We start from the raw sequence: 22713 nt of genomic DNA, 5'->3' as shown, positions 1-22713 counted from the left end.
GAAAGGAACAACCAGATCTCTGCGGCGCTAATTTTTTTAGATGCTGAAAAAGCTTTTGATCAATTGAATTGGCAATTTTTGTTGAAAGTTTTAGACAAAATGGATTTTGGGGAAAATTTTGTGCAACCGATTAGGGCATTATATCAAAAACAAACTGCCCGAATTATAGTTAATAATAGTTTGACAGAAGCATGTAATATTGAGAAGGGCACAAGGCAAGGGTGTCCGTTATCGCCCTTGTTATTTGTATTAACATTAGAGATATTATTGGTTAAAATACGGAATTCGGGAAAAATTAAGGGGATACAAATTAGAGATCAGGATTATAGATTGAGAGCATTCGCAGATGATCTGGTTGTTACAGTGACTCAGCCAGAGAACTCTGTTGTGGACCTGATGGAGATAATAATGCAATATGGGAAGGTTTCTGGATTTAAAGTTAATGCACAAAAAACTAAAATTCTGGCCAAAAATATGACAGTATCGCAAAAGGCTCTTTTAGAAGGATTAACTGGATTTGAGATTGCTAAAAGGGTCAAATATTTGGGGGTGTTTTTGTCACCCTCTAATACAAAGTTATATAAAAATAATTATGAAAAACTATGGGGGAAAATTCAAAAAGAATTGGAGAGTTGGGAAAAATTGCAATTGTCTTTGTTGGGACGGATTGCAGCAGTGAAAATGAATGTCCTGCCTAAATTTTTATTTTTATTTCAAATGATACCGATTCTTAAGAAAGATTCTAATTTGGAGGAATGGCAGCGAGGTATCAATAAATTTGTGTGGGCAGGGAAAAAGCCACGAGTTAAACTTAAGATTATACAGGATACTCGTGAGAGAGGTGGGCTTAAAGAGCCCAACATTTCTGTTGCTAAGCGAAACATTCGTTAAGTGAACTTTGCCCCAATTTACAATAATTAAGTAACACCGTTGAATAATTGAATCTGACCTCGCCATTGACTTTGCAGGTCAGATGGTCGCAAAAGGTGATCACATAACACTGAGACAATGCAACTGTCATAAATAGGAGTCAGTTGTCAAGTGTCTGAATTTTGCTCATGTGGCCATGGGGATGCTGCAAACGGTCGTAAGTGTGAAGACTGGCCATGTCACTTTTATGAACCAGTCGCCATGCTGTAATGATTGCAAGTGTGAAAAACGATCATAAGTCACTTTTTTTCAGTGCTGTTGTAACCTTGGACAGTCACTAAATGAACTGTTGTAAGTCGAGAACTTACCTGTAAGTACAGAAGACAAAAGGAGAGTTGCATGCAGAACGACAGAAAAATACTTTTTTTCCCCCTCTTACAGACCTGTTTTTGAACCTGTTCGATCTGCTTTTTCGTATCAGCCAACTTCTCCTTCAGGTCTGCATATTCTTCATCTTTCTGCTGGATTTCTGCTTGCAGACGGGAAGAGAGATCAGTACTCTTTAATAGCTCTTCTTTCAATCTGAAAGAGAAACAAAGAACACCCGCACATGAGTGTGAGAAAGAGAGAATGAACTCTTTTAGGAATTAACCCCCTAAGCTGCAGAGTTCTAGTTTAACAAATCAGGAATAGAATAGAGCCAGTGGTGGGATTCAGACGGTTCACACCACTTCAGCAGAACCGGTAGCTAATTTTGTTCTTCTCAGATAGGAACAAGCAATTATTTGTGCCTTTAATTTTTCAGTTTGGTCTTTGCGTCCAAGAGCCCGAGGACATATGGGGCCCACTCCGGTACCACTGACTCATGGCAAGCAGTGTTACTAGAATGGGCCCAAAGTGTTCATCCCCAATTTTATGAGTTTTGTTAGTTATGTCCACAGGGTTTATAAAAGAAATAGACAGGAGAAACGTAACACACCTATCTGGTTTTTGATCAGAACAAAGAAATAATGTCATTTATGGGGAACGTAAAGAAAACCAAAAGGGGTCAAAAGCTATATGCAGACTATCTATGAGGCATTAGTTCAGGGGTCTTCAAACTAGGCCCTTTTATGACTTGAGGACTTCAACTCCCAGAATTCCTCAGCCAGGCACGCTGGCTGAGGAATTCTGGGAGTTGAAGTCCACAAGTCATAAAGGGGCAAGTTTGAAGACCCCTGTATTAGTTACACTAAAGCTATGATAGACTGTCAACCATGGGTAACAACTGTTAGGAAAAACACACTAAGGAGACTAATTTAGATTTCTAGAGAAATCTTCTATTTTTCTCTTTCACAAACACAACCGCTTTTGGATTCCAAGCAATGTTATATGGGAAGTCCAGCCAAATCAGCAAAATGTGCAATTTTTGTTATCACTACTTGTGTTCTGTGTAGTTCCATGGAGATCTTCTTGCACATTTGATGACGTTCCAGACAGGTCTAGACAGATTCCTATTGAGAAACAGCCTCTCTAAAATTGCCTAAAACTGTTCAGGGATTTAAAAGTTAAAACTAGCATCTTAAATTATGCAGATACAACAACTAGCAGCCTGTAGATCAGGGGTCTTCAAACATGGCCCTTTTATGACTTGTGGACTTCAACTCAGAGAATTCCTCAGCCAGTGTGCCTGGCTGAGAAATTCTGGGAGTTGAAATCCACAAGTCATAAAAGGGCCAAGTTTGAAGACCCCTGCTGTAGATCTTTTAACATGGACCATACCTTAGCACCTAGCTGCTGCAATTTGCATCTTGGGAATTCTGGGAGTTGAAGTCCACGAGTCATAAAAGAGCCATGGTTGCCTACCCCTGTTCTAGACAATGGCCAGAAGCAGAGTGCATTAATTTTCTCTTCTAAATACATTCATCCTCCCCCATTCAAGATGTGGCACACTGATCTTTTTTCCCAGACTAAAGAACATGACATTTATCTCTGTTAAATATCATTGTTATTTTCAACCTATTTCTCTAATCTAGCAAGATCTTAACTGTATTTTGTTCCTGTCTTGCAAGGCACTAGCTATTCCTGAAGGAGAGCCTTATGCCTTCTTCAGATCTGGTATGCATCCCCTCACTTCATCATTCAATCGTTTAACAAAAATACTTAAGATTGCATGTTCCAGAAAACTGACTCAATACCTTCCTCCAGTTGAGGCAGGAGCCATTCATGAGTATTATTTGAGCATGAGTCTTGAGCTCCTTTTAAGCTGCTCATTTAATTAGTTTGCTAAGCATGATGTTCTTGTAGAGCAGGGCTTTTCAACCAGTGGTACGGGTACCACCTGTGGTACATTGGCACCTGGCAGGTGGTACGCAGCCATCCTAGAAAAGTGATAGCGGGGGAGGGAAATGAGCTGAACTGGTGGCAGCACCGCACAAGCCTGAGCGAGAGATGGCTGGAGCTGCAGGGCTGCCAGGGCTCAGCAGAAGCACCAGGATCAGTGCTGCTTTCCAGCTGATTAGTGCTTCTTCTGGGCTGTCAGGGCTCAGCGGAAGCAGCAGGATCAGTGCTGCTTTCCAGCTGATTAGTGCTTCTTCTGGGCTGTCAGGGCTCAGCGGAAGCAGCAGGATCAGCGCCAGGCTTCAGCTGGAGCTTGGTGTTGATCCCGGTGCTTCTGCTGAACCCAGAAGAAGCGCCGATCAGCTGGATTGTTCCAGCATCTCCAGGGTCTTGTGATTTATATTCAGATGCTTGGCAACTGATTCATATTTATGGTCAGTGTCCCAGCATCATGTGAAGTGACCAAAATCTGTTGCAATCACCCAGCAGATGGGGGGAATAAAAACCAAACACCCCCCACCCCATCCCCACTGCCAATCCTCAACAGAAATGCTCACAACAATGAAAACCTTGGACAGGAGGAAGAGCACCACTAGGTGGGCAGGCAGGTATCTTGCTCGGCTGTGGCTCGGGGGGCACTTTTTTCAGTGCCATTGTAACTTCAAACAGTCACTAAGCAAACTGTTGTAAGTCGAGGACTACCTGTAAAATGAGCTTTGCCCCATTTTACTTTTCTTGCCACAGCTGTTAAGTGAATCATTGCAGCTGATAAATTAGTAACCTGGTTGTTAAGTGAATCTGGCTTCCCCATTGACTTTGTTTGCCAGAAGGTCACAAAAGGTGATCACTTGACCCCCGGGATATAGCAACGGTCATAAGTATGAACCAGCATGCCAAGCATCTGAAATTTGATCACATGATCATGGGGATGCTGCAAAGGTCGTAACTGTAAAAAACGGCCATAAGTCACTTTTTTCACAGCTTTGAATGGTCACTAAATGCACTGTCGTAATTCCAGGACTACCTGTAGATAGTCAATGATTCCAATTACTGAAGCCTAGAAGTGGGAGTTCAACTTCCAGAAAACATCTGATTGAAAAACTATCCTAAATTAAACATTTCTGCTCCCTTGGGAAAAGGGAAGGTGGTAAACAGAATATAGATGGTCTAATTTCACCTGATATTTATATTTGTACCCTGTGCTATTTGGCAGGAAGATAATAAAAACTTACTCTTTTGTGGCTTGCTTTGACTCCTCTCTCTTCTTTCTTTCAACTTCATTCAGTCTCTTCAGGTCTACAACTTCCACCTTCAGCTGTGATTCCTGATCCACGAATTTTCCGATTTTAGCTTCTGAAATGCTAAGCTTCTCCTCCGTGTCCCGAACAGATTGTTTCATCACTAAAATGGCCGAATCTTTATCTTTCACCGTTTGCTCTAAAGAAGCTATTCTGACATCCTTTGCCCTACACTCTTCCAAGAGGTCCTCATCTGTTTTTAGCCTCTCAGAAAGGACGAGTGCTCTATTCTCCTCTTCCTTACATTTTTCCGCGTAAGAAGTGTTTTTCTGTTGCAGGTCCCCTAGCTGTTTAAGGAGGGAGGTCTTCTCCTGCGCAAATGCATCTTTCTGACGGATAGTTTCGCTCAATTTCAGCTTCAGCTGAGAATTCTCCTCATCGGCCTCCAAGATTTTCCTCTGTAACTGCTCAGCCTGTTGCACGAGGCCTGCAATACAACTGCTTTTTTGAGATGAGGCATTAATGATCTGCTGGCTTATTTTCCAGATACCTTCAACGCTACAGTGGAATGAGCTCTTTTGAGCTGCACTAACGCGAGTTGGCAAAGGCCCACCTCTTGACGTATCTTCTTGATTTGCCAAGTCAACATCTACCACAGGGCAAGGTGTCCCAAACCTGCTCAATAAACCCAATTCTGCTTCAAGTGTCTTTACCTGTGATTTTCCTTCTACGGTGATCTGGCTAGCAGCGCCTATCTCTTGAAGCAGAGTCTGAATTTTCTCCTCTTGACTCTCATGTCCCTCTTTCAGCATCGCTACTTCAAGTGTTGCCTGCTCATAAATTGTCTGCTGTTGCTGGAGCTCCCTGCTCAAGCCAGAAGCTCTTTCCTTTTCTAAAGAAAGAGCTTGAGACAATCTAGCTATTTCACTGGAAAATCCCTCCTTCTCCTTTGCCTCTTTTACTAGCTTTTCTCTAAGTAAGGCCACCTGAGCTTCTAGCATTTTATTTTTTTGCTCCAAGGTCACCATGTCTCCCTTCTCCTTCAAAGGGTGGGGTCGTGTTTCATCAGCTTTCTCTGAGTCTGTGGCATCTTTAGAACTGCTGTGAATGAATCCTACAAAGATTAAAAAGATTAATTTTATTCAACGGCCAGCGGCCAACACGTCTGTAACAACATTTTAGAACATTTGCCCACATGAATATAGGATCTGAAAAACGGTATTTAGAGACCATTTTTAGTTCCTTATTTTCTTCAGGTCAGTTTGGGAAAACCAGAAAAACTGACTGCCTTACAAGTCACTAGTCAATTCTAGTTTATTAACTAACCCTGGGCAACCGTTTAAGAAATTGACACCGTTGTGCAGACTACCTTGTCTGCAGTGATAGCACTGCTTGAGGCAGAAGTCTAAATAAATATACAGTTTAGATATCATAAAGCTTCTTGAAGTCTTTCTTTCCTTGTTGCTCTTCAGCCGAACATATTAAGGATATGAAACATTATATAGTTATTTTGATTTATAAATGCATGGTTATCTTGCAGTAATATAATTTCAAATATATTGTTTTTTATTTATAACTTTTTTTTTGAGGCTGAGGTAATTTTTTTTAAAAAAATTCTACTGGGCGTACAATTTCATTAATAAAAACTTTAGCTGCAAAAAATTAGCAAACTTCAAAATGTCTACAGATCAGGCATGAATAGCATCAATTGCAAAAAGGAGTATAGGGTGCTTTTATATAGCAGTGTAATGTTGGCCCACCAAAAAAACGTCTTCCTAGTCAAGTAGAATAATGTGGTTAGGCACTCTAGTTAAAGTCTGAAGTAGTCAACTGATAACTGAAACCTGGAATTGCTAGCCAGATGTAGCCAAAAGGTATTTAGCACACATCTGAAGAGTGGAATGATGAAGAAAAGCTTACATAGGCATACATACATACACACACACAAACCACAGATTGTATTCAATGACAAAATAGAAGGGACAAAATCTTTTCTCATAACCATTGTGCTTTCAAAAGATGCACATTTCTATGTACCAAATGATAAGTCATGCTTCCTAACAGGCCAAAAGAAAAGAACTCATTAAAGGAAAATAACTAATACTATAAAACACTAGATATTGGAATATAAGCATTTATGAAATGTAATTTTGCAGAGGCGTGAAAATATATAGTAGTAGAAAGCTACTTCAGCTGCAGGATTCCAACAAACTTCATACTGATCCAGAAGAAGCGTTCCACTGTACAACAGAGTCCCCCAACATTTCTGGCTTTGTGGATCGGAGGGGGGTGGGAAGGGAGAGGGATGGTTCCACATGAGTGGCAGCAAATACTCGAGCTCACAGTTCCATTTGTGTGAACGCTCATGCAAATGGAGCGTTCAGGCAGGTGCATGCCTGCTGCTCACACAGGTGGGGATGCATGCATACACCTGGCGCTCACCTGCCACTTCTGTGGCCTGAACAGCTCATAGCCCAGTAGTGGGCTGCGGCCAAGGAGCTGGGAACTCCTGCTGTGCAATGCAAGCATACAGAGTACTACAACACACAGACCCCACTCCCAACTAGCACTGATGATGTTACCTAGTTTGATACTGAAACGTATGCAAGAAAACAGCCAAGCTCCAACAGCACCGGAGATGCCACAGTACAACACACAATCAGATATTTAGCTATACATACATGACTTCCTTCTTTTAATCCAGACACCTGATATATGGGAAAGAGAAAGGACTAAAAAGAGGGGGAGATTTATTTTTAATTTATGAAAAAGTGCAACAGTAAATTTCATCTTTTTATTTTAAGGACCAATTTAGCATTTTAAACCTCATGGGGGAGAACATACTTGAATGTTGAAGGCATGGGACGGAGGTTTTCTCTAGTTGAAAAAATTAAGAAAAAAAATAATGGGAAAAGAAACAAATAGAAAAGCAGATATAATGTTGCGTTGAAAATTTATTTTTATTTCTTTGTAGCTTTGAAAATTGGCATAAGTGGGGGGAAACCAGGACAGAATACTTGGCACATTAGTGAAGAAATGCTTAATTTTAATTTCTATCCATGCAATTCTTACTTTAGGATTTTTGATGTTCTATGTACAAGGCTTATCTACATGATAGTCTCGATTTTCAACTGTGACAAATTCAAGATGTGTGAACTTCAATTCCCTAGCCAGTAATAGCTAGAGATTTTGGGACTTATCCATACAACTTATAGTTGCTAAAGTTGAGAAGGACTGATCCAGATAAATGAGGCAGAAATTAATCTATTCATATACCTGGCATGTACTACAGAGTAATAGGTTTTATTCTGGTGACCTTTAAAGATTCTCTAACAATGATTTTTTGCTGCATGAATCCCAAACCAAAAATATTAACTACCATGTAAATTGTTGACTGTAAAAAAAATGGGAAGAATAATTCAGATGGAAAATATGCAGGATTTTGCAGAGCAAGCCAGCATTCTTACTAAAGGAAGCATAACATTTTTAGTAGACTCACGAAGACAGGATCTTAGAATTTCCACTGACTAGATTTAGGAGAATCAAAATTATATGCATACATACAGAGAGACACACACTTCAGCAGACCCAGCAGGTTCATAAAACAGAAGATAGTTCACGACATCAATCTGATGAGAAATGCACGTACTACATGGAAAAGATGTTCCATTTAAAAATATTTATTTTTGATTTTTATAAAATAAAGATAATAAAGAGTTCATGCAAGATGCAAATCTGATGTGACAGCCGTCTTCTGGTTCTCAACATTAATTCTGTACTTAAACTTTTCATTTTGATATACAAGTAATTTTTGACCTCAGCAGCCTTTCGGTATATGCAGAAGAGGAAGTGATACCTTGCTTTGAAGGGGGCCCTTCTTCATCCCTTTCTAAATATCGTTTCCTTCTTGAAGCAACATTTTCTTCCTTGGATTCACTGCAGTTTTCCTGTTTCATTTGCTGTTTTATAGTTGCAGTGGCCATCTCCTGTATTAAAATAAAGAAGCCAATTCTTAAAGGGCAGAAACATTAAGAATTTGCCTGCTTTGCCATTTCTAGTTTAAATGACTCCTACAATAAAAAAATAGGATTTTTTTTCCATTGCTACTGAAACACACTGGAATGCAGTGTTCCAGTCAATATGTCCGTCAAGATCACTTACCGTATATACTTGAGTATAAGCCGAATTTTTCAGCCCACTTTTTGGGCTGAAAAATTCCACTTCGGCTTATACTCCAGTCAACAAAAAAACTTACCGAGGACTTGTGCGCGGCCGAGGCTTTGGTGCTTCCGGGATCGCGCGCACCTCTCCCAAGCCACCGCCATCCGGAGACCTGCCGAAGTTTGGGGAGGTTTGGGGAGGTGCGCGCGCACCTCCCCAAACCTCCCCAAACGTCGGCAGGTCTCCGGACCTCCGCGCCTTGCCTGCCTGCTTCTTTCCGCAGCGGAAAGAAGCAGGCAGGCAGGGCGCGGAGGAACGGAGACCTGCCAACGTTTGGGGAGGTTTGGGCGCCTCCCCAAACGTCGGCAGGTCTCCGTTCCTCCGCGCAGACCTGCCGACGTTTGGGGAGGTTTGGGCGCCTCCCCAAACCTCCCCAAACGTCGGCAGGTCTCCGTTCCTCCTGCCGTTTGGGGAGGTTTGGGCGCCTCCCCAAACCTCCCCAAACGTCGGCAGGTCTCCGTTCCTCCGCGCAGACCTGCCGACGTTTGGGGAGGTTTGGGCGCCTCCCCAAACCTCCCCAGGTCTCCGTTCCTCCTGCCGACGTTTGGGGAGGTTTGGGCGCCTCCCCAAACGTCGGCAGGTCTCCGTTCCTCCGTGCAGACCTGCCGACGTTTGGGGAGGTTTGGGCGCCTCCCCAAACCTCCCCAAACGTCGGCAGGTCTCCGTTCCTCCTGCCGACGTTTGGGGAGGTTTGGGCGCCTCCCCAAACCTCCCCAAACGTCGGCAGGTCTCCGTTCCTCCTGCCGACGTTTGGGGAGGTTTGGGCGCCTCCCCAAACCTCGGCAGGTCTCCGTTCCTCCGCGCAGACCTGCCGACGTTTGGGGAGGTTTGGGGAGGCGCCCAAACCTCCCCAAACGTCGGCAGGTCTGCGCGGAGGAACGGAGACCTGGGGAGGTTTGGGGAGGCGCCCAAACCTCCCCAAACGTCGGCAGGAGGAACGGAGACCTGCCGACGTTTGGGGAGGTTTGGGGAGGCGCCCAAACCTCCCCAAACGTCGGCAGGTCTGCGCGGAGGAACGGAGACCTGGGGAGGTTTGGGGAGGCGCGCACCTCCCCAAACCTCCCCAAACTTCAGCAGGTCTCCGGACGGCGGCGGCTTGGGAGAGGTGCGCGCGATCCTGGAAGCACCGAAGCCTCAGCCGCGCGCAAGTCCTCGGTAAGCTCTGGGCGGTCACTTGCTTCGCGTCTCCTGAGGGAAGGGGGGGCGACTGGAGCGGGCGTGTTTCCTCGCCTGCTGGGCGCCGCGATTTGCCCGGGGAACGCGCGGGCCCCGAATGGCAGCGTGGAGCGAGGAAGCGGACAGCCAGGGCTTCCCCGAGAGCCGCGGCCACACAGGGTATTCCTGTGTATTCAGGCTTGCAAAATGGCGGATCGAGCCTCTGCTGGCGGCAGAGGCTTGCAGAACGGCGGATCGGCTTATACTCGAGTCAATAACTTTTTCCAGTTTTGGGGGTGAAATTGGGGGTCTCGGCTTATACTCGAGTCGGCTTATACTCAAGTATATACGGTACTTTAGATACTCTGCTAATTCACTAACTCCTTACCTTGGGTGGCTGGGTGACTCAGTGGTTCAGACCCTGGGCTCGTTGGCGGGAAAACCGACAGCCTAGGTTTTAGACCTAAGCACTGCATGATGAGGTGAGCTCCCAGTCTCACTCTAGATCCTGCCAACCTAGCAGTTTGAAAGCTTGAAAATGCAACTAGATAAATAGGTACCACTTTGGTGGGTAGGTAACAGCGTTCCTTGATGTCATGGCTGCGGAAATATCTTTGGACTGTGCTGGCTCAACAGCCTTGAAATGGAGATGAGCACTGTCCACTAGAGTCAGCAAGGATTAGCGGAGTAAAATCTGCAGGGCCTCCTTTACCTTACCTTACCTTTGGTAGTCACCAAAACTATTATTTCTGCATGAAATATTAGTCACAGCGATAGATATAGACACTGAGTAAGTCTGATAACTTCTTAGTAATCTGGCAATTGCTCCCGTCCAATGCCATAAGAATTTGAGCACTCTCATCTGAAACTTGATGCAGACAAATAAGAAAAAAAAATACCCTATTCCCTAAGTTCTTCCCTAACTTTATGCATATTATCAGGCAACTTTTGTAGGATCTTATATGGAAAAGAAAAACTGAGTTGGCTGCGGGATAGAAAGAGTGTCCTTATGCTCCTTATAACCCTCTTCTATAATTGTCTGTCCCTTCATTACCATAAAATACATTACTTCATATTTTATTCATAAAACACCCAAAGTAGATTATTGTTCCCAGTTATCCACTTCAAGGAGCAGGCTAAAATTTAGATAACTGCTTTACCCAGTAACACCAAAGATAAACAGAATGCCTTTCCTTCAAAAGGTATCATGATCTATCTATCTATCTATCTATCTGTCTGTCTGTCTGTCTGTCTGTCTGTCTGTCTGTCTGTCTGTCTGTCTATCACGGAAGTTGCTTTTTGAAGTTTTAAATCATGTGTGCCAGTGGTTCTCAATCTTTCTTTCATCATGGACCCCCTTTAAATACCCTTTTTGGCCACAGATCCTCAAGACCTCACCACTTACGTATGCCATTCGAATGAAATCAAGAGAACATCACCTTGCCTGGGAAAACATTCCTAGGTGTGAGAATCAGCCTCTCTCAACACTTCCTACACTGCTTAAGAAGTTGCTCCCTAAAGCTCCTTATGTTTTAGGAACAGCTTGTCTTAATGACATAAAAGATGAGGACATCACAAAGGTTTTTCTGCCTACACAAGGTTGCATGCCTTTTTCAACAAGGCCTTAGTTTGGATCATTTTGTTATTGTCCACTTGCTTTTAAATCTTTGTACATTACTTCAATGGACATTATTTTAATGGGATTGTCGGTCAGGAGCTGTTTCATTGAATTCTTGTAGGTTGAAGTGTGAACCACACTGATAGTATCAACCTGGCTTGTCTTCTTTGAATTTTTTTCAAGCTTCAGGGTTTTCTTCATTGACTCTGCCCTTCACCTTATGTGCCAAAATTATTTAAGCTTTAGCTTCATTATTAGGGCTTCCAACCAGCTCTCTGGATTTATTTCATCCAGTGCTGAATTCATTAGATTCTAGTCCAACGTATTCTGAGCAATCTTCTCCAGCACAATTCAAAAGCATCCTTTTTTTCATTACTTTTTTTCCTGATGGCTTAGTTTTATACCTATACATTACAGTTAGGAAAACTGTGATCTGGGCAATGTGTAACTTTGGGGACATTCAATTTCTCGGCACATTAATTGTCAGAGCTGTCACCTCATGGTCTGACGTTAATATTTTGACCATGTTTGTCACTGATTGTCTCCCAAATAAATCGTAAGTGGTGCCCTGTTGGATCAGACCCCTGGACCATCTAAGTCCAGAAGTCTCTCTCACAGTGGCCAAACAACCCCACAAAGAAACCCACTAGTCTTCTAGCAGATGGTTTCAGAAATGGACACACTGCGATCAAAGCTAAGAGCCATTGATCCCCCTGACTTCCCTGAACTGATCCAACTCTTTTCTGAAGCCAGCCAAACTAGTAGGCAAGGACCACATTACATGGTAAACATCTCTCTGAACATCTTTCTTCAGCCTTCAGCAGTTTTTGTTTCATTTGATTTTTTTTTCATTTTTGTTAGTTTCATCTTAAATGATTTCACAGATTTCAATCCAAAGTTATTCAGGCACTTGATTTACCAAATCTAAGTCATTAAAAGCAATTATTTGTGTCTGCCACAGATAAGGGAATACTGCTGAAGGAATATCTTCTTGGTCAAGTGACTTGGTTTCCTTTAGTTTCAGTTATAATTTATAGAGGTTGTATCAAGGACTCCAACTTTGACATTTTTTTTTCTTTTGTTAATGATGCCTAGTCTATAATCTGATGCTTCTTTGATGTGAAGTGGTACGTTCAACTTCATCTCAATTTGCTGACTCCCAGAATATCAGTGTAAAATCCCTGACATCAGGGGACATCAATCCCTTTACAGCATCAACCTTTCCTTTTGCTATCACCATGTTAGCTGACAAATGCCGTTTCAGCATTGCTCCAGCTATAACATAATTGTCATTGCTACTCATACTTGGTCTCTGCTCTTCCGCAGTGCCTTTTTGAATACTTTCTGATCTGGAAGGCTCATCTTCTAATCGCATGATGATATCCTAACTGCAAAGTGTCCATTTGGTTTTGGCCCAATACTGGAGGGAGGTGTGATTTCCCTCTTAGTCTAATTCTTCTTTGACATGCCTATGGATGACTCCATATTATGATGTGCACTACTAATGGTGTAGCTCCTTGAGTCACTGGAGAAGAGAGTCTCTTTACCTTTGACATCTTCACCAAAGGAGGATTTATCATAAGGGTGCATGCAAGCTTCCAATCACACAGCCACTATTAAGTCATTCCTTAAGGTTAAGGTGTGAGAAGATGCATAAAGTACTGTTTCTGCTTATGATACAATGGCAATGATCAAGGTATCACCCAAAGAGGTTGGAACTGAAGAGGCTTTGTTTCATTTTGTAAGTGATTTTATAATATAGGGGAAAAGGCTATTTGGTCAGAGCAATCTTTGATCTCACTGAATTAGATTATCTACAAAGAATGAAGCTGGCGTCTTCAAACTTAAGCCAATTGTGCATCATCCCAAGAGGTAGGATGGGATGTGTAGACTGCCTCAAGGACAGCAGACATTTTTCTTCTTCTGTCCAACAGCAAGTCAAACATTACTTTTCTCTGTGCAATTACGTTTCATTACACGGGGGGGGAACCATAGAGTAGGAAACCAAGAAGTAAAGGAACATATTTGGCCATATCAAGTTGCATACCTTTCAAGAAATTAAGCAACAGGCCTTCTTTGCTTTATCATACACCAGGGGTAGGCAACCTTGGCCCTTTTATGACTCGTGGACGCTGGCTTAGGAATTCTGGGAGTTGAAGTCCACGAGTCATAAAAGAGCCAAGGTTGCCTACCTCTGTCATACACTATCTTCAAAAGTCTTTGCCTTGATAGATTGTAAATACAGAGGCTGACCTTTTTGTTAAAATAAAATAAAATAATAAAATAAAATAAAATAAAATAATAAAATAAAATATAAAATAAAATAAAATAAAATAAAATAATAAAATAAATTAAAATAAAATAAAATAAATAAAATAATAAAATAAATAAAATAAAATAAAATAATAAAATAAAATAAATAAAATAAAATAAAATAAATAATAAAATAAAATAAAATAAATAAAATAAAATAAAATAAAATAAAATAATAAAATAAAATAAAATAAAATAAAATTCCAAAGGTTGTTTTTTGGAGCTCAATTCAAGCAAACCTTGACCTTGGCATTAACACACGACAGCTACCTTTGAGTGATCAGGGAGACAAATTAAATACTCACAGAATCTTTTATGGAAGCTTCCAAGTGACCAACCAGAGCTTGTAGCTGACTGATTTCTTTGTCCTTTTGCTGCACAGCTTGACTCAGCTCCTGAATGTGCTTGTTCTGTAGAGCCATTTTCTTGAAAGAAAAAGAAAAAGGAGCCTGAGAAGAGATGTGTCTGCACACAGCTGGCAACTCAGAAACAAAATATAGTCTCAAGCTGGGTTGTGCTGGGCTTCATTAAATCTGGTTTAGGAGGTTACAGAAGATTGTCCCAAATCTTCTGCAGGAGAAGACAACCCACGAGCTGCAGATGATCCCATTAAGCCCTGATGTGAGTTGGTGTTTCCTCAATTTGAAAGTCTATTTCTCTGTATGCCGATATTCACTGACAAAGTACCTTTTAACAACTGTAAATATTTTTATTTTTTCAATAATAACTTTTTCCTGAGGTTGTTTTTTTTTAAACGACAGGGGAGAATGCCGTGGGTGGATGTGAGAAAGAAACCAAGCGATCTTACTTTCCCCCAACTTTTCTCCACAGACCCATCTACTTTTGTTGTGATTTTATGACAAAAGAGGCTATTTGTTCCTGATCTGAATGTAATAAACAAACTTTACCTCAGTAGCATCCTGAAGAACTTTAGCAGATTCACTCAGTTTATCTTCTTGCATTACCGCTGCTGGAATATAAGTAGTTTTTAAATGCCACAAGAAGAATTATTGGATTGTTTAGAAAACTGTTTTAACATTATAGGTTCATATATCGTATAAATAAGGGAACCTTTTTTTTAATAAACTTTCTTGATACCTTACTTTTTGTCTTTTTTGTTAATTTCATAAAATCATGTAAATACAGTACCGCTCAATTAGCTGTTTAGGAAATAGCTAAACAATCTGCTATTAATAAACAAGCAATCATTTTTATGCCTTCTTTATAAACCCAGCCTTAAGAGTAAAATTACTAATTGGTCAAATGGCAAAGCATCTCCTGCCACACTGCTAGGCTCCCCAGTAATTAAAAATCTATTTTCTGTTTTTTAATTAGACCCAAAAGATATCATTATAATAGCGCTTATGTTTATCATGTCTTTAATATTCACTTCTGGTTTTTATTTTCAAACAATGAAGAAACGGACATAATTTGCATACTGATTTATAGAATGCTTTTATTGCATTTTAGAGTTCCTCTGGACCTGGAACCAAATTCATTTCCAAACCTGAATCATACAGATAGTCCTCAACTTACGACCACAATTGAGCCCAAAATTTCTGTTGCCAAGTGAGGCAGTTATTGAGTTTGGCCCCATTTTACAACCTTTCTTACCACAGTTGATAAGTGAATCACTGCACTTAAGTTAGTTACACAGTTGTTGAATGAATCTGGCGTCATGATTGACTTTGCTTGTCAGTAGGTCGCAAAAGGGAATCACGTGACCCTGGCACACTGCAACCGTCATAAATATGAGTCAGTTGCCAAGCGTCTGAATTTTGATCATGTGTCCACAGGGATGCTGCAAGGGCCGTTAAGTGGGGAAAATGGTCATAAGTCACTTTTTTCAGGGTCGTAATTATGAATGGTCACTAAATGAACTACTGTAAGTTAAGGACTACCAGTATATTCTAAGGAACATTCATTTCCCTTTTAAATTGATAACGATATGAAACAAGCTGAAATCCCTCTCTCCACACACACATTCCAGGCATGTGAAACAGGCAGCATGCCCCTTCAGTCTGCAGCCAATCATTTTATTCTTTCTCTTCTTTCTTTATGTACCTTTATTCTGGCTCAAGAGGTCCTCATGAGCTTGGGCTAATTCTGCTGTAACGTCAGCCAGCTGCTTTTCAAGTCGCTCAATGGTCAGTTGAGGTTCTTCCAAAGCATCAAGCATGCTAAATGCCATTTCTGCCTGTTGTTTAATATCAGCAACGTTCTGTTGCAGTGACCCCATCATACTGGGAAGATCAGCCACGTTTCCAGGTTCTCCATCTTCACCTCCTCCCTTGTGGCAGAAAAAACAGGACATTTAAAAGGGAGAGGAAAACAGGAGGTCTACAAAACACATGCAACTACGTTGAAAGTCTCGGAAGCACAAGTTAACAGTATTATTGAAAAACTCCCTATCTATCTGGAGAGGGAGGGAGGGAGGGAGGGAGGGAGGGAGGGAGGGAGGGAGAGAGAGAGGAGAGAGAGAGAGAGAGAGAGAGAGAGAGAGAGAGAGAGAGAGAGAGAGAGAGAGAGAAAGAAAGAAAGAAAGAAAGAAAGAAAGAAAGAAAGAAAGAAAGAAAGAAAGAAGCAAGCCTGTGCTCAGAAATCAAATTAAACCATGGCTTGCTCAAGCACTGCTCACTGACAATAAGCCAAAGATGGCAGATTCACTGGCCATATCTCAAAGCTGATATGCTGACCTAGCAGGAAGAGATAAAATACAGGAAATCCTCCAGTAACTACATTCATCGAGATTGGCAGCTTCATCACTAAGTGATAGGGTTGTAAAGCCTCATCTCACATGACCATGCCAACTTACAACAGCCATTCCAGTTGCGGCAGTTAAGCGAATCCTGTGTAGTTCTTAAACACGATGTCACGTGATCATCATTGGCGACCTTCCCGGATGGCTTTCCCAAGGGCTTTGCTTGTCAGAACCCCGAAAGGAAGGTTGCAAATGGCGATCACATGACCACGGTACACTGCTATCGTCACAATTGTAAGCCAGTTTGCCAAAATTATAATCGTGGAACCGTGGGGATGCTGCAACCTCAAGGACCCACTGTAACTCTCCTTGTTCAGTGCTGTCTTAATTCTGAACAATCTCTGAACAGGTGGTCATTAGCTGAGGACTTCCTGTAACAAAATTGCTTACATTTGCTGGAACAAAACTTACCACTTTTTCACCCTCGTTTAGAGTCTCTTCTGCTCCTGCTTTGCCATCCGGGAGTGCAATACAGTCCTTCACCAACTGCTTGTAAATGCTCATCCGCTCTTCACAAGTAGCCTCCATTATTTCTTCCTTACGGCTAAAAATCTTCCTAAATATATCAGAAAGAGAAATAATTCACATTCTTCTTGGAAACAAATCATACCAATCCACCCCTTCAACTTATTCTTTAAACAACATTTTAGCTGGAGGAGATAAGAGCATTGGATATGAGAAATTGTACTTCACATGCTAGCTCCTTATTATGCACAGTAACTTTATTATCATGAGGAACCAGGAAGAAATGGAGGAGGAAAAACTGGGCGTTCACTTATTGGGAATGGGAAAATCCCACTATACCATTAATTTATGTGAACACAGGAATTTAACTGATGAACAAGGGCTTCCAGTGTCACTCCGTCTAGTATGCAGTATATCTCATACAGGCAAACCAAAACCTAAAAGGTCTTCCTTATAAACTTCCTATTTCTCCATAAATATACTAGACTAGAGCAGCAGTCCCCAACCTTTGTGGCTTGGTGGCCTGGCCAGGAGGAGACAAGGAAGAGAGAGGGGGGAACTGGACCGTACAAGCGGTGGTCTGGCGTGCGCTCAACTTGCGTGAGCGGCAGGCTGGCACGCGCACATACACGCATACACGCACACACACACACACACACACACACACACCCCTCGACTTGTGCAAGTTAAACTACATGCACGTGTGACAGCCCGCCACTCATGCAAGTTGCACCTGCGTGGCCTGGTTGCAAATAGGCCATGACCTGGTAGTGGGCTGCAGCCCAAGGACTGGAGATCCCTGGGCTAGAGAATATACCAGGGCATTTCATCTGCCAGATGGCCATTTTATGTAATTACATAATCAAAATCTATGCACATTTGGTTTGTTCTGTTAAGTATAAGTTTGTAATTCAGTTTATCTGGAAATAGGCTGCTTTGCGGGTTAATGAAAATGCTACCTATCAGTAAAAGTGGCAACTTAACAACCTTTGAATAGTATCTAAAACTTTTCCAATCCTTGTTTTATCTAAATATTCACAAGAAATAGCTTCACCACGGTTAAGTAATTTTCTGCCTGATCTTGACAGACTCTGAAACAATATGCACACACCTTTGTTGTATACTAGAAAACATTCTATAACTCCCAGGTGGCACAAAAAAAAAAGACTTACTTGAGGTCACTATCCTTTGCATTGAAGTACTGGAGACATTCTTGAGTAACTTCTTCTCGAATTTTTAGCTCCATGTACAGTTTCGCTTTCTTTTCACCTATCAACTTATTTTTCAGTTCTTCTATTATGTCTAGTAGCTTCTAAATTGGAGAACCAGGAATAAATATTATGAGACTTTCTGTGTTATGACATGCAAGATGGGTCTCTGGAGACACGATACTCTAGTAATCCTGTCTCTTAGGCAAAAGATGCAGTACTGAATAAGACCGTCTTCTAGTAAAGATGGACAGCTTCCTACATCAATACATTCACGGTACAGCCATATTATCAACAGACGTCACCTGTATAGTTATTCCTCATTTTCTTCATTACCCATTATTACTGATTTAATGTTTCATTCAGGATGTGCTTAGTTTTCTAACCCTGCAAGAAAACTTACATTGGAGGAAGCTGCCTCTTTTCTCCAAGCAAACATGAATGGGTAAAGAAAACCAAATTGCGCTTCCTACACTTCCTCTTGAGTCATATAGCAAAGAGGCACCTGGAGGTGGCTTGCAGGCATGTAAATTGTGCATCCACTCAGCAACCTACACTGGCTGGCATCCTGTTAACGTTCATGGCCCATTTATTGATTGCTAACCATTTAACTGGGAAGCCATCCACTTGATGACTTGACCAAGGTAGACTAGACTAGGAAATTGAAGTCATGCAAGCCAATAGTGCTTTTATCATAGAAGGATAGAATCTTGCAAGTTTGAATGTGCCTCCCCTCCCTTTATTTTTGGTCTTATTTATTTTTATTTATTTTATTTTATTTTATTACATTTACCGTATATTTGAGATGCTTTCTCAGATACAGTTCTGATTTCTTTTTACCTGACCATAGTTTTGGTAGTGGCTCTTTCGCTTGCTCTTCAAGGTCATTTTGGTTCTGACCAATACAGGCAATAATTTGCTCAGCATCTAGGCCAGGGGTTGGTTCCCAACCGGGCGTGCGAGATGATATTCCAGGGGGTGTGCAAAAACTTGGGTTTTCAAAACTATAGTGTATATGCATGATTCGTTGAACTTTTGTAAGGGGTGCGAGAATATATCAGAAGTGTTCTATGCGTGCGGGGTATAGAAAAGGTTGGGAACCGCTGATCTAGGCAATCCCGCTGCTTTCCTTCTACAGTATGTCTTTCAAGAACATGACCTTTTCAGCTGCATCTACACCAGGGAATAGGCATTCCAAAAAGACTAATCTGCAGGAGTCTCACAAGATGTGGTTAAAAAAATCCAAGACAACAGCCACAATGTGCAATCGAAGGCTCATAAAGAAACAGGTGCAGCTTCGATCACGCCATTGCAACCGCCATCTTGACTTGTTTGACCACACCTGGTGGATACCCTTCCAGCTCTCTGCCGGACTCCCTTTTATTTCTAAATTTATCCCTGAAAGCTTTATTATATTCTTTAATTTGCTATCTAGCAGGATGGTTTCTAGGACATTTTTATATTTCTTTATATATATATATATATATATATATATATATATATATATATATATATATATATATATATATATATATATATATATATATATATATATATATATATATATATATATATATATATATATATATATATATATATATATATATATATATATATATATATATATATATATATATATATATATATATATATATGTAAATTACTAACAAAGAATTAAGGGAGACTTTGTTAGTAATTTACATAAATATATATGAGCTGTCCGGTGTGACTACTGCCTGTTCGATGGCCTTCAAGATAGGCTGAAACAGGAAATAAAGATTTGCCCCATGTTTGGGGCCTAGCAAGGTAATCTAAATAGTTTATTTCAAACACACACACACACACATACATACATACATACATACATACATATACACATACACATACACATACACATACACATACACATACACATACACATACACATACACATATACATATACATATACATATACATATACATATACATATACATATATATATATATATATATATATATATATATATATATATATATATATATATATGTTGTCCAATTAGGGCGTTGGAAATCAACTTTAAGTATAGGTTGTTGTAGAAAAGCAAGCTACAGATATGCAGGATAAACACAAGCTAGATTTGCTTTCAAATATAAAATTCTGCTTTTTGGTTGCTAGGCAAAGGCCCCTTTGACTCCAGCTCAGTTCCTGTTACTACCATGGAAGGAACTTGGCTAATAAAGGGAACTATATTAAGCAAGCAGACGATGCAGCCAGTAACAGGAGCAAGATAACCTCAAAGTAAATGTCTTTAATCTTACAAGTTGACACAACCACTTTAGACCTAAATTAAACACAACCGGTTCTCATCAACAAGCTGTCTGTACAGAATGCATGTAGCCTAATGCAATCTTGTGTAGCTATTGCTCATTGATTATATAAATATTAGCTAAATGCAATTATATTTGAAATATATTAATTTTATTCAAATGCCTTTTCTCTTTCTGGAAAAGTGCTCAATGTTCATTTCTCCCCCCCCCCCCAAAAAATACACCTTGTTAACCCTACTCCAACTTATTGGTTGTTCCACTTGGGATATCTCCCATTACTCAGCTACTTCTGTGTAATTTTCTTAACAACAGTTTAATAACTTGACATCAATTTAAACCCTCAGTCTAGTAGTCTATATCCCATATTCTTACTAACCAGACATGGCCCTTCTTAGTTGTTATTGAGATCAGCCAAAGCCAGGAACCTGGTATGACTTTGAAGATAGACTATCTTCTTTGCTAGACTACAAAGAAATGATGTGGAGGGAAGCAGGGCCCCATCCATCAATCTCGATAAAATGCCTGCTCTTAATCAACTGCATTTCTCATTGGGACCAACGCACAAGCTCCCTTTTTTTCCTCTCTCTCTTCATTACCCCATCCTAATTTAAATTGCCTTGATGCTACCCATGCTCATTAGTCTTTTTGGTTGAAGATTGGGACACATGGCAAATGACATACCTGATATTCTTCTTTTCTCATAATGATTTCGCTATCTTCGCCTTCAAGTTGATTTTCCATGTCATCAGTTGCGTCAGCTTCTTTTGCATGTGGGTCTTCTGCCAAACAATCCCCCTGGTGTTCTTCGCTGTCATCTTCCACCAGCTCTTCTTCATCTTCCATCACATCTTCCAGAGTCCCCTCCCAAAATATAGTTGCTCTTTTCATGGGTAAGCAAACGCCATCAACAAGGGTCATTTCGGAGTCTGCTTTGAGGGATAGCTGATCAACCCTCTCTTCTTGGGGAGACTCAGGATCTAGTACCATGACCTATTCAAGGCAGATGTCACAAAATGTGCTTAAAGTCACAATTAATGAGAATGTTTCAGCATTTATGAATATTTTATCCTCGACGTTCAATGCATATAAGTAAAAATAAAAGAGCTCTCCAAAGACACCACGACTACAATTCAGCCCCAAATTTCTGTTGCTAAGAGACATTTGGTAAGTGAATTTTGCTCCGTTTTATGACCTTTCTTGCCAGATTTGTTCAGTGAATTACTGTAGTTGTTATGACAGGAACACAGCTGTTAAGTGAATCTGGCTTCCCCCTCAGCTTTGCTTGTCAGGGTTGCAAAAGGTGATCGCATGACCCTAGGATTCATAAGTCGGTTGCCAAGCTTTTGAATTATTAATATTATTATTATTATTATTATTATTATTATTATTATTATTATTATTATTATTATTATTATTATTATTATTATTATTATTATTATTATTATTATTTTATTAATAATAATAATAATAATAATAATAATAATAATAATAATAATAATAATAATAATAATAATAATAATAATAATAATAATGATGATAATAATGTTGGAAGGGGTCTTGGAGGTCATCTAGTCCAACCCCCAGCTCAGGCAGGAAACCCTATACCATTTCGGACAAATGGCTGTCCAGTCTTCTCTTAAAAACTTCCAGTGTTGGAGCATTCACCACTTCTGGAGGCAGGTTGTTCCACTGGTTAATTGTTCTAACTGTCAGGAAGTTTCTCCTTAGTTCTAGGTTGCTTCTCTCTTTGGTTAGTTTCCATCCGTTGCTTCTTGTCCTGCTTTCAGGTGCTTTGGAGAATAGCTTGACTCCCTCTTCTTTGTGGCAGCCCCTGAGATATTGGAACACTGCTATCATGTCACCCCTCACCCTTCTCTTCGTTAAACTACACATACCCAATTCCAGCAACCGTTCCCTATATGTTTTAGCCTCCAGTCCCCCAATCATCTTTGTTGCTCTTCTCTGTACTCTTTCTAGAGTCTCGACATCTTTTTTACATCGTGCTGACCAAAACTGGATAAGGGGCTGAGAGACGGGGATTATCCTAAAGTGACCCAAGGAGCTTCCATAGCTGAGGGAGGACTTCAATCTGTTTTGTTCTGGATGTACTTCAACCCTTTTATCCCGCACTGATCTTTCTACACTAATTAGCACATCTGAGAGATGAAGGCAGAAGTAAGGGTAGAGATTCCTGTAATTCTCAGGCTGAGAATTGATCTCAAATGACCAAATGACTC

At 40.7% G+C, this 22713-nt stretch overlaps 1 protein-coding gene across 1 annotated transcript in view; it reads right to left on the bottom strand.

Moving 5' to 3' along the window:
* The window catches only part of KIF20B (kinesin family member 20B), a 69420-nt gene that overhangs the window by 33983 nt on the left and 12724 nt on the right, over positions 1–22713 (bottom strand). Inside the window, exons 12-20 of the mRNA XM_081328444.1 lie at positions 21158–21466; positions 18133–18272; positions 16910–17051; positions 15799–16024; positions 14643–14704; positions 14040–14159; positions 8284–8413; positions 4422–5541; positions 1314–1452 (exon numbers count right to left, since the gene is read on the bottom strand). Coding sequence (XP_081184570.1) covers positions 1314–1452; positions 4422–5541; positions 8284–8413; positions 14040–14159; positions 14643–14704; positions 15799–16024; positions 16910–17051; positions 18133–18272; positions 21158–21466 — 2388 coding nt within the window. The remainder of the gene's footprint in view (positions 1–1313; positions 1453–4421; positions 5542–8283; positions 8414–14039; positions 14160–14642; positions 14705–15798; positions 16025–16909; positions 17052–18132; positions 18273–21157; positions 21467–22713) is intronic.

This window comes from Vipera berus (assembly GCF_964194415.1).
Source record: "Vipera berus genome assembly, chromosome: 5".
NCBI classification, from domain to species: Eukaryota; Metazoa; Chordata; class Lepidosauria; order Squamata; family Viperidae; genus Vipera; species Vipera berus.
Note: the sequence above shows the minus strand (reverse complement) of the source record. Positions and strands in the feature narration are given on the sequence as shown.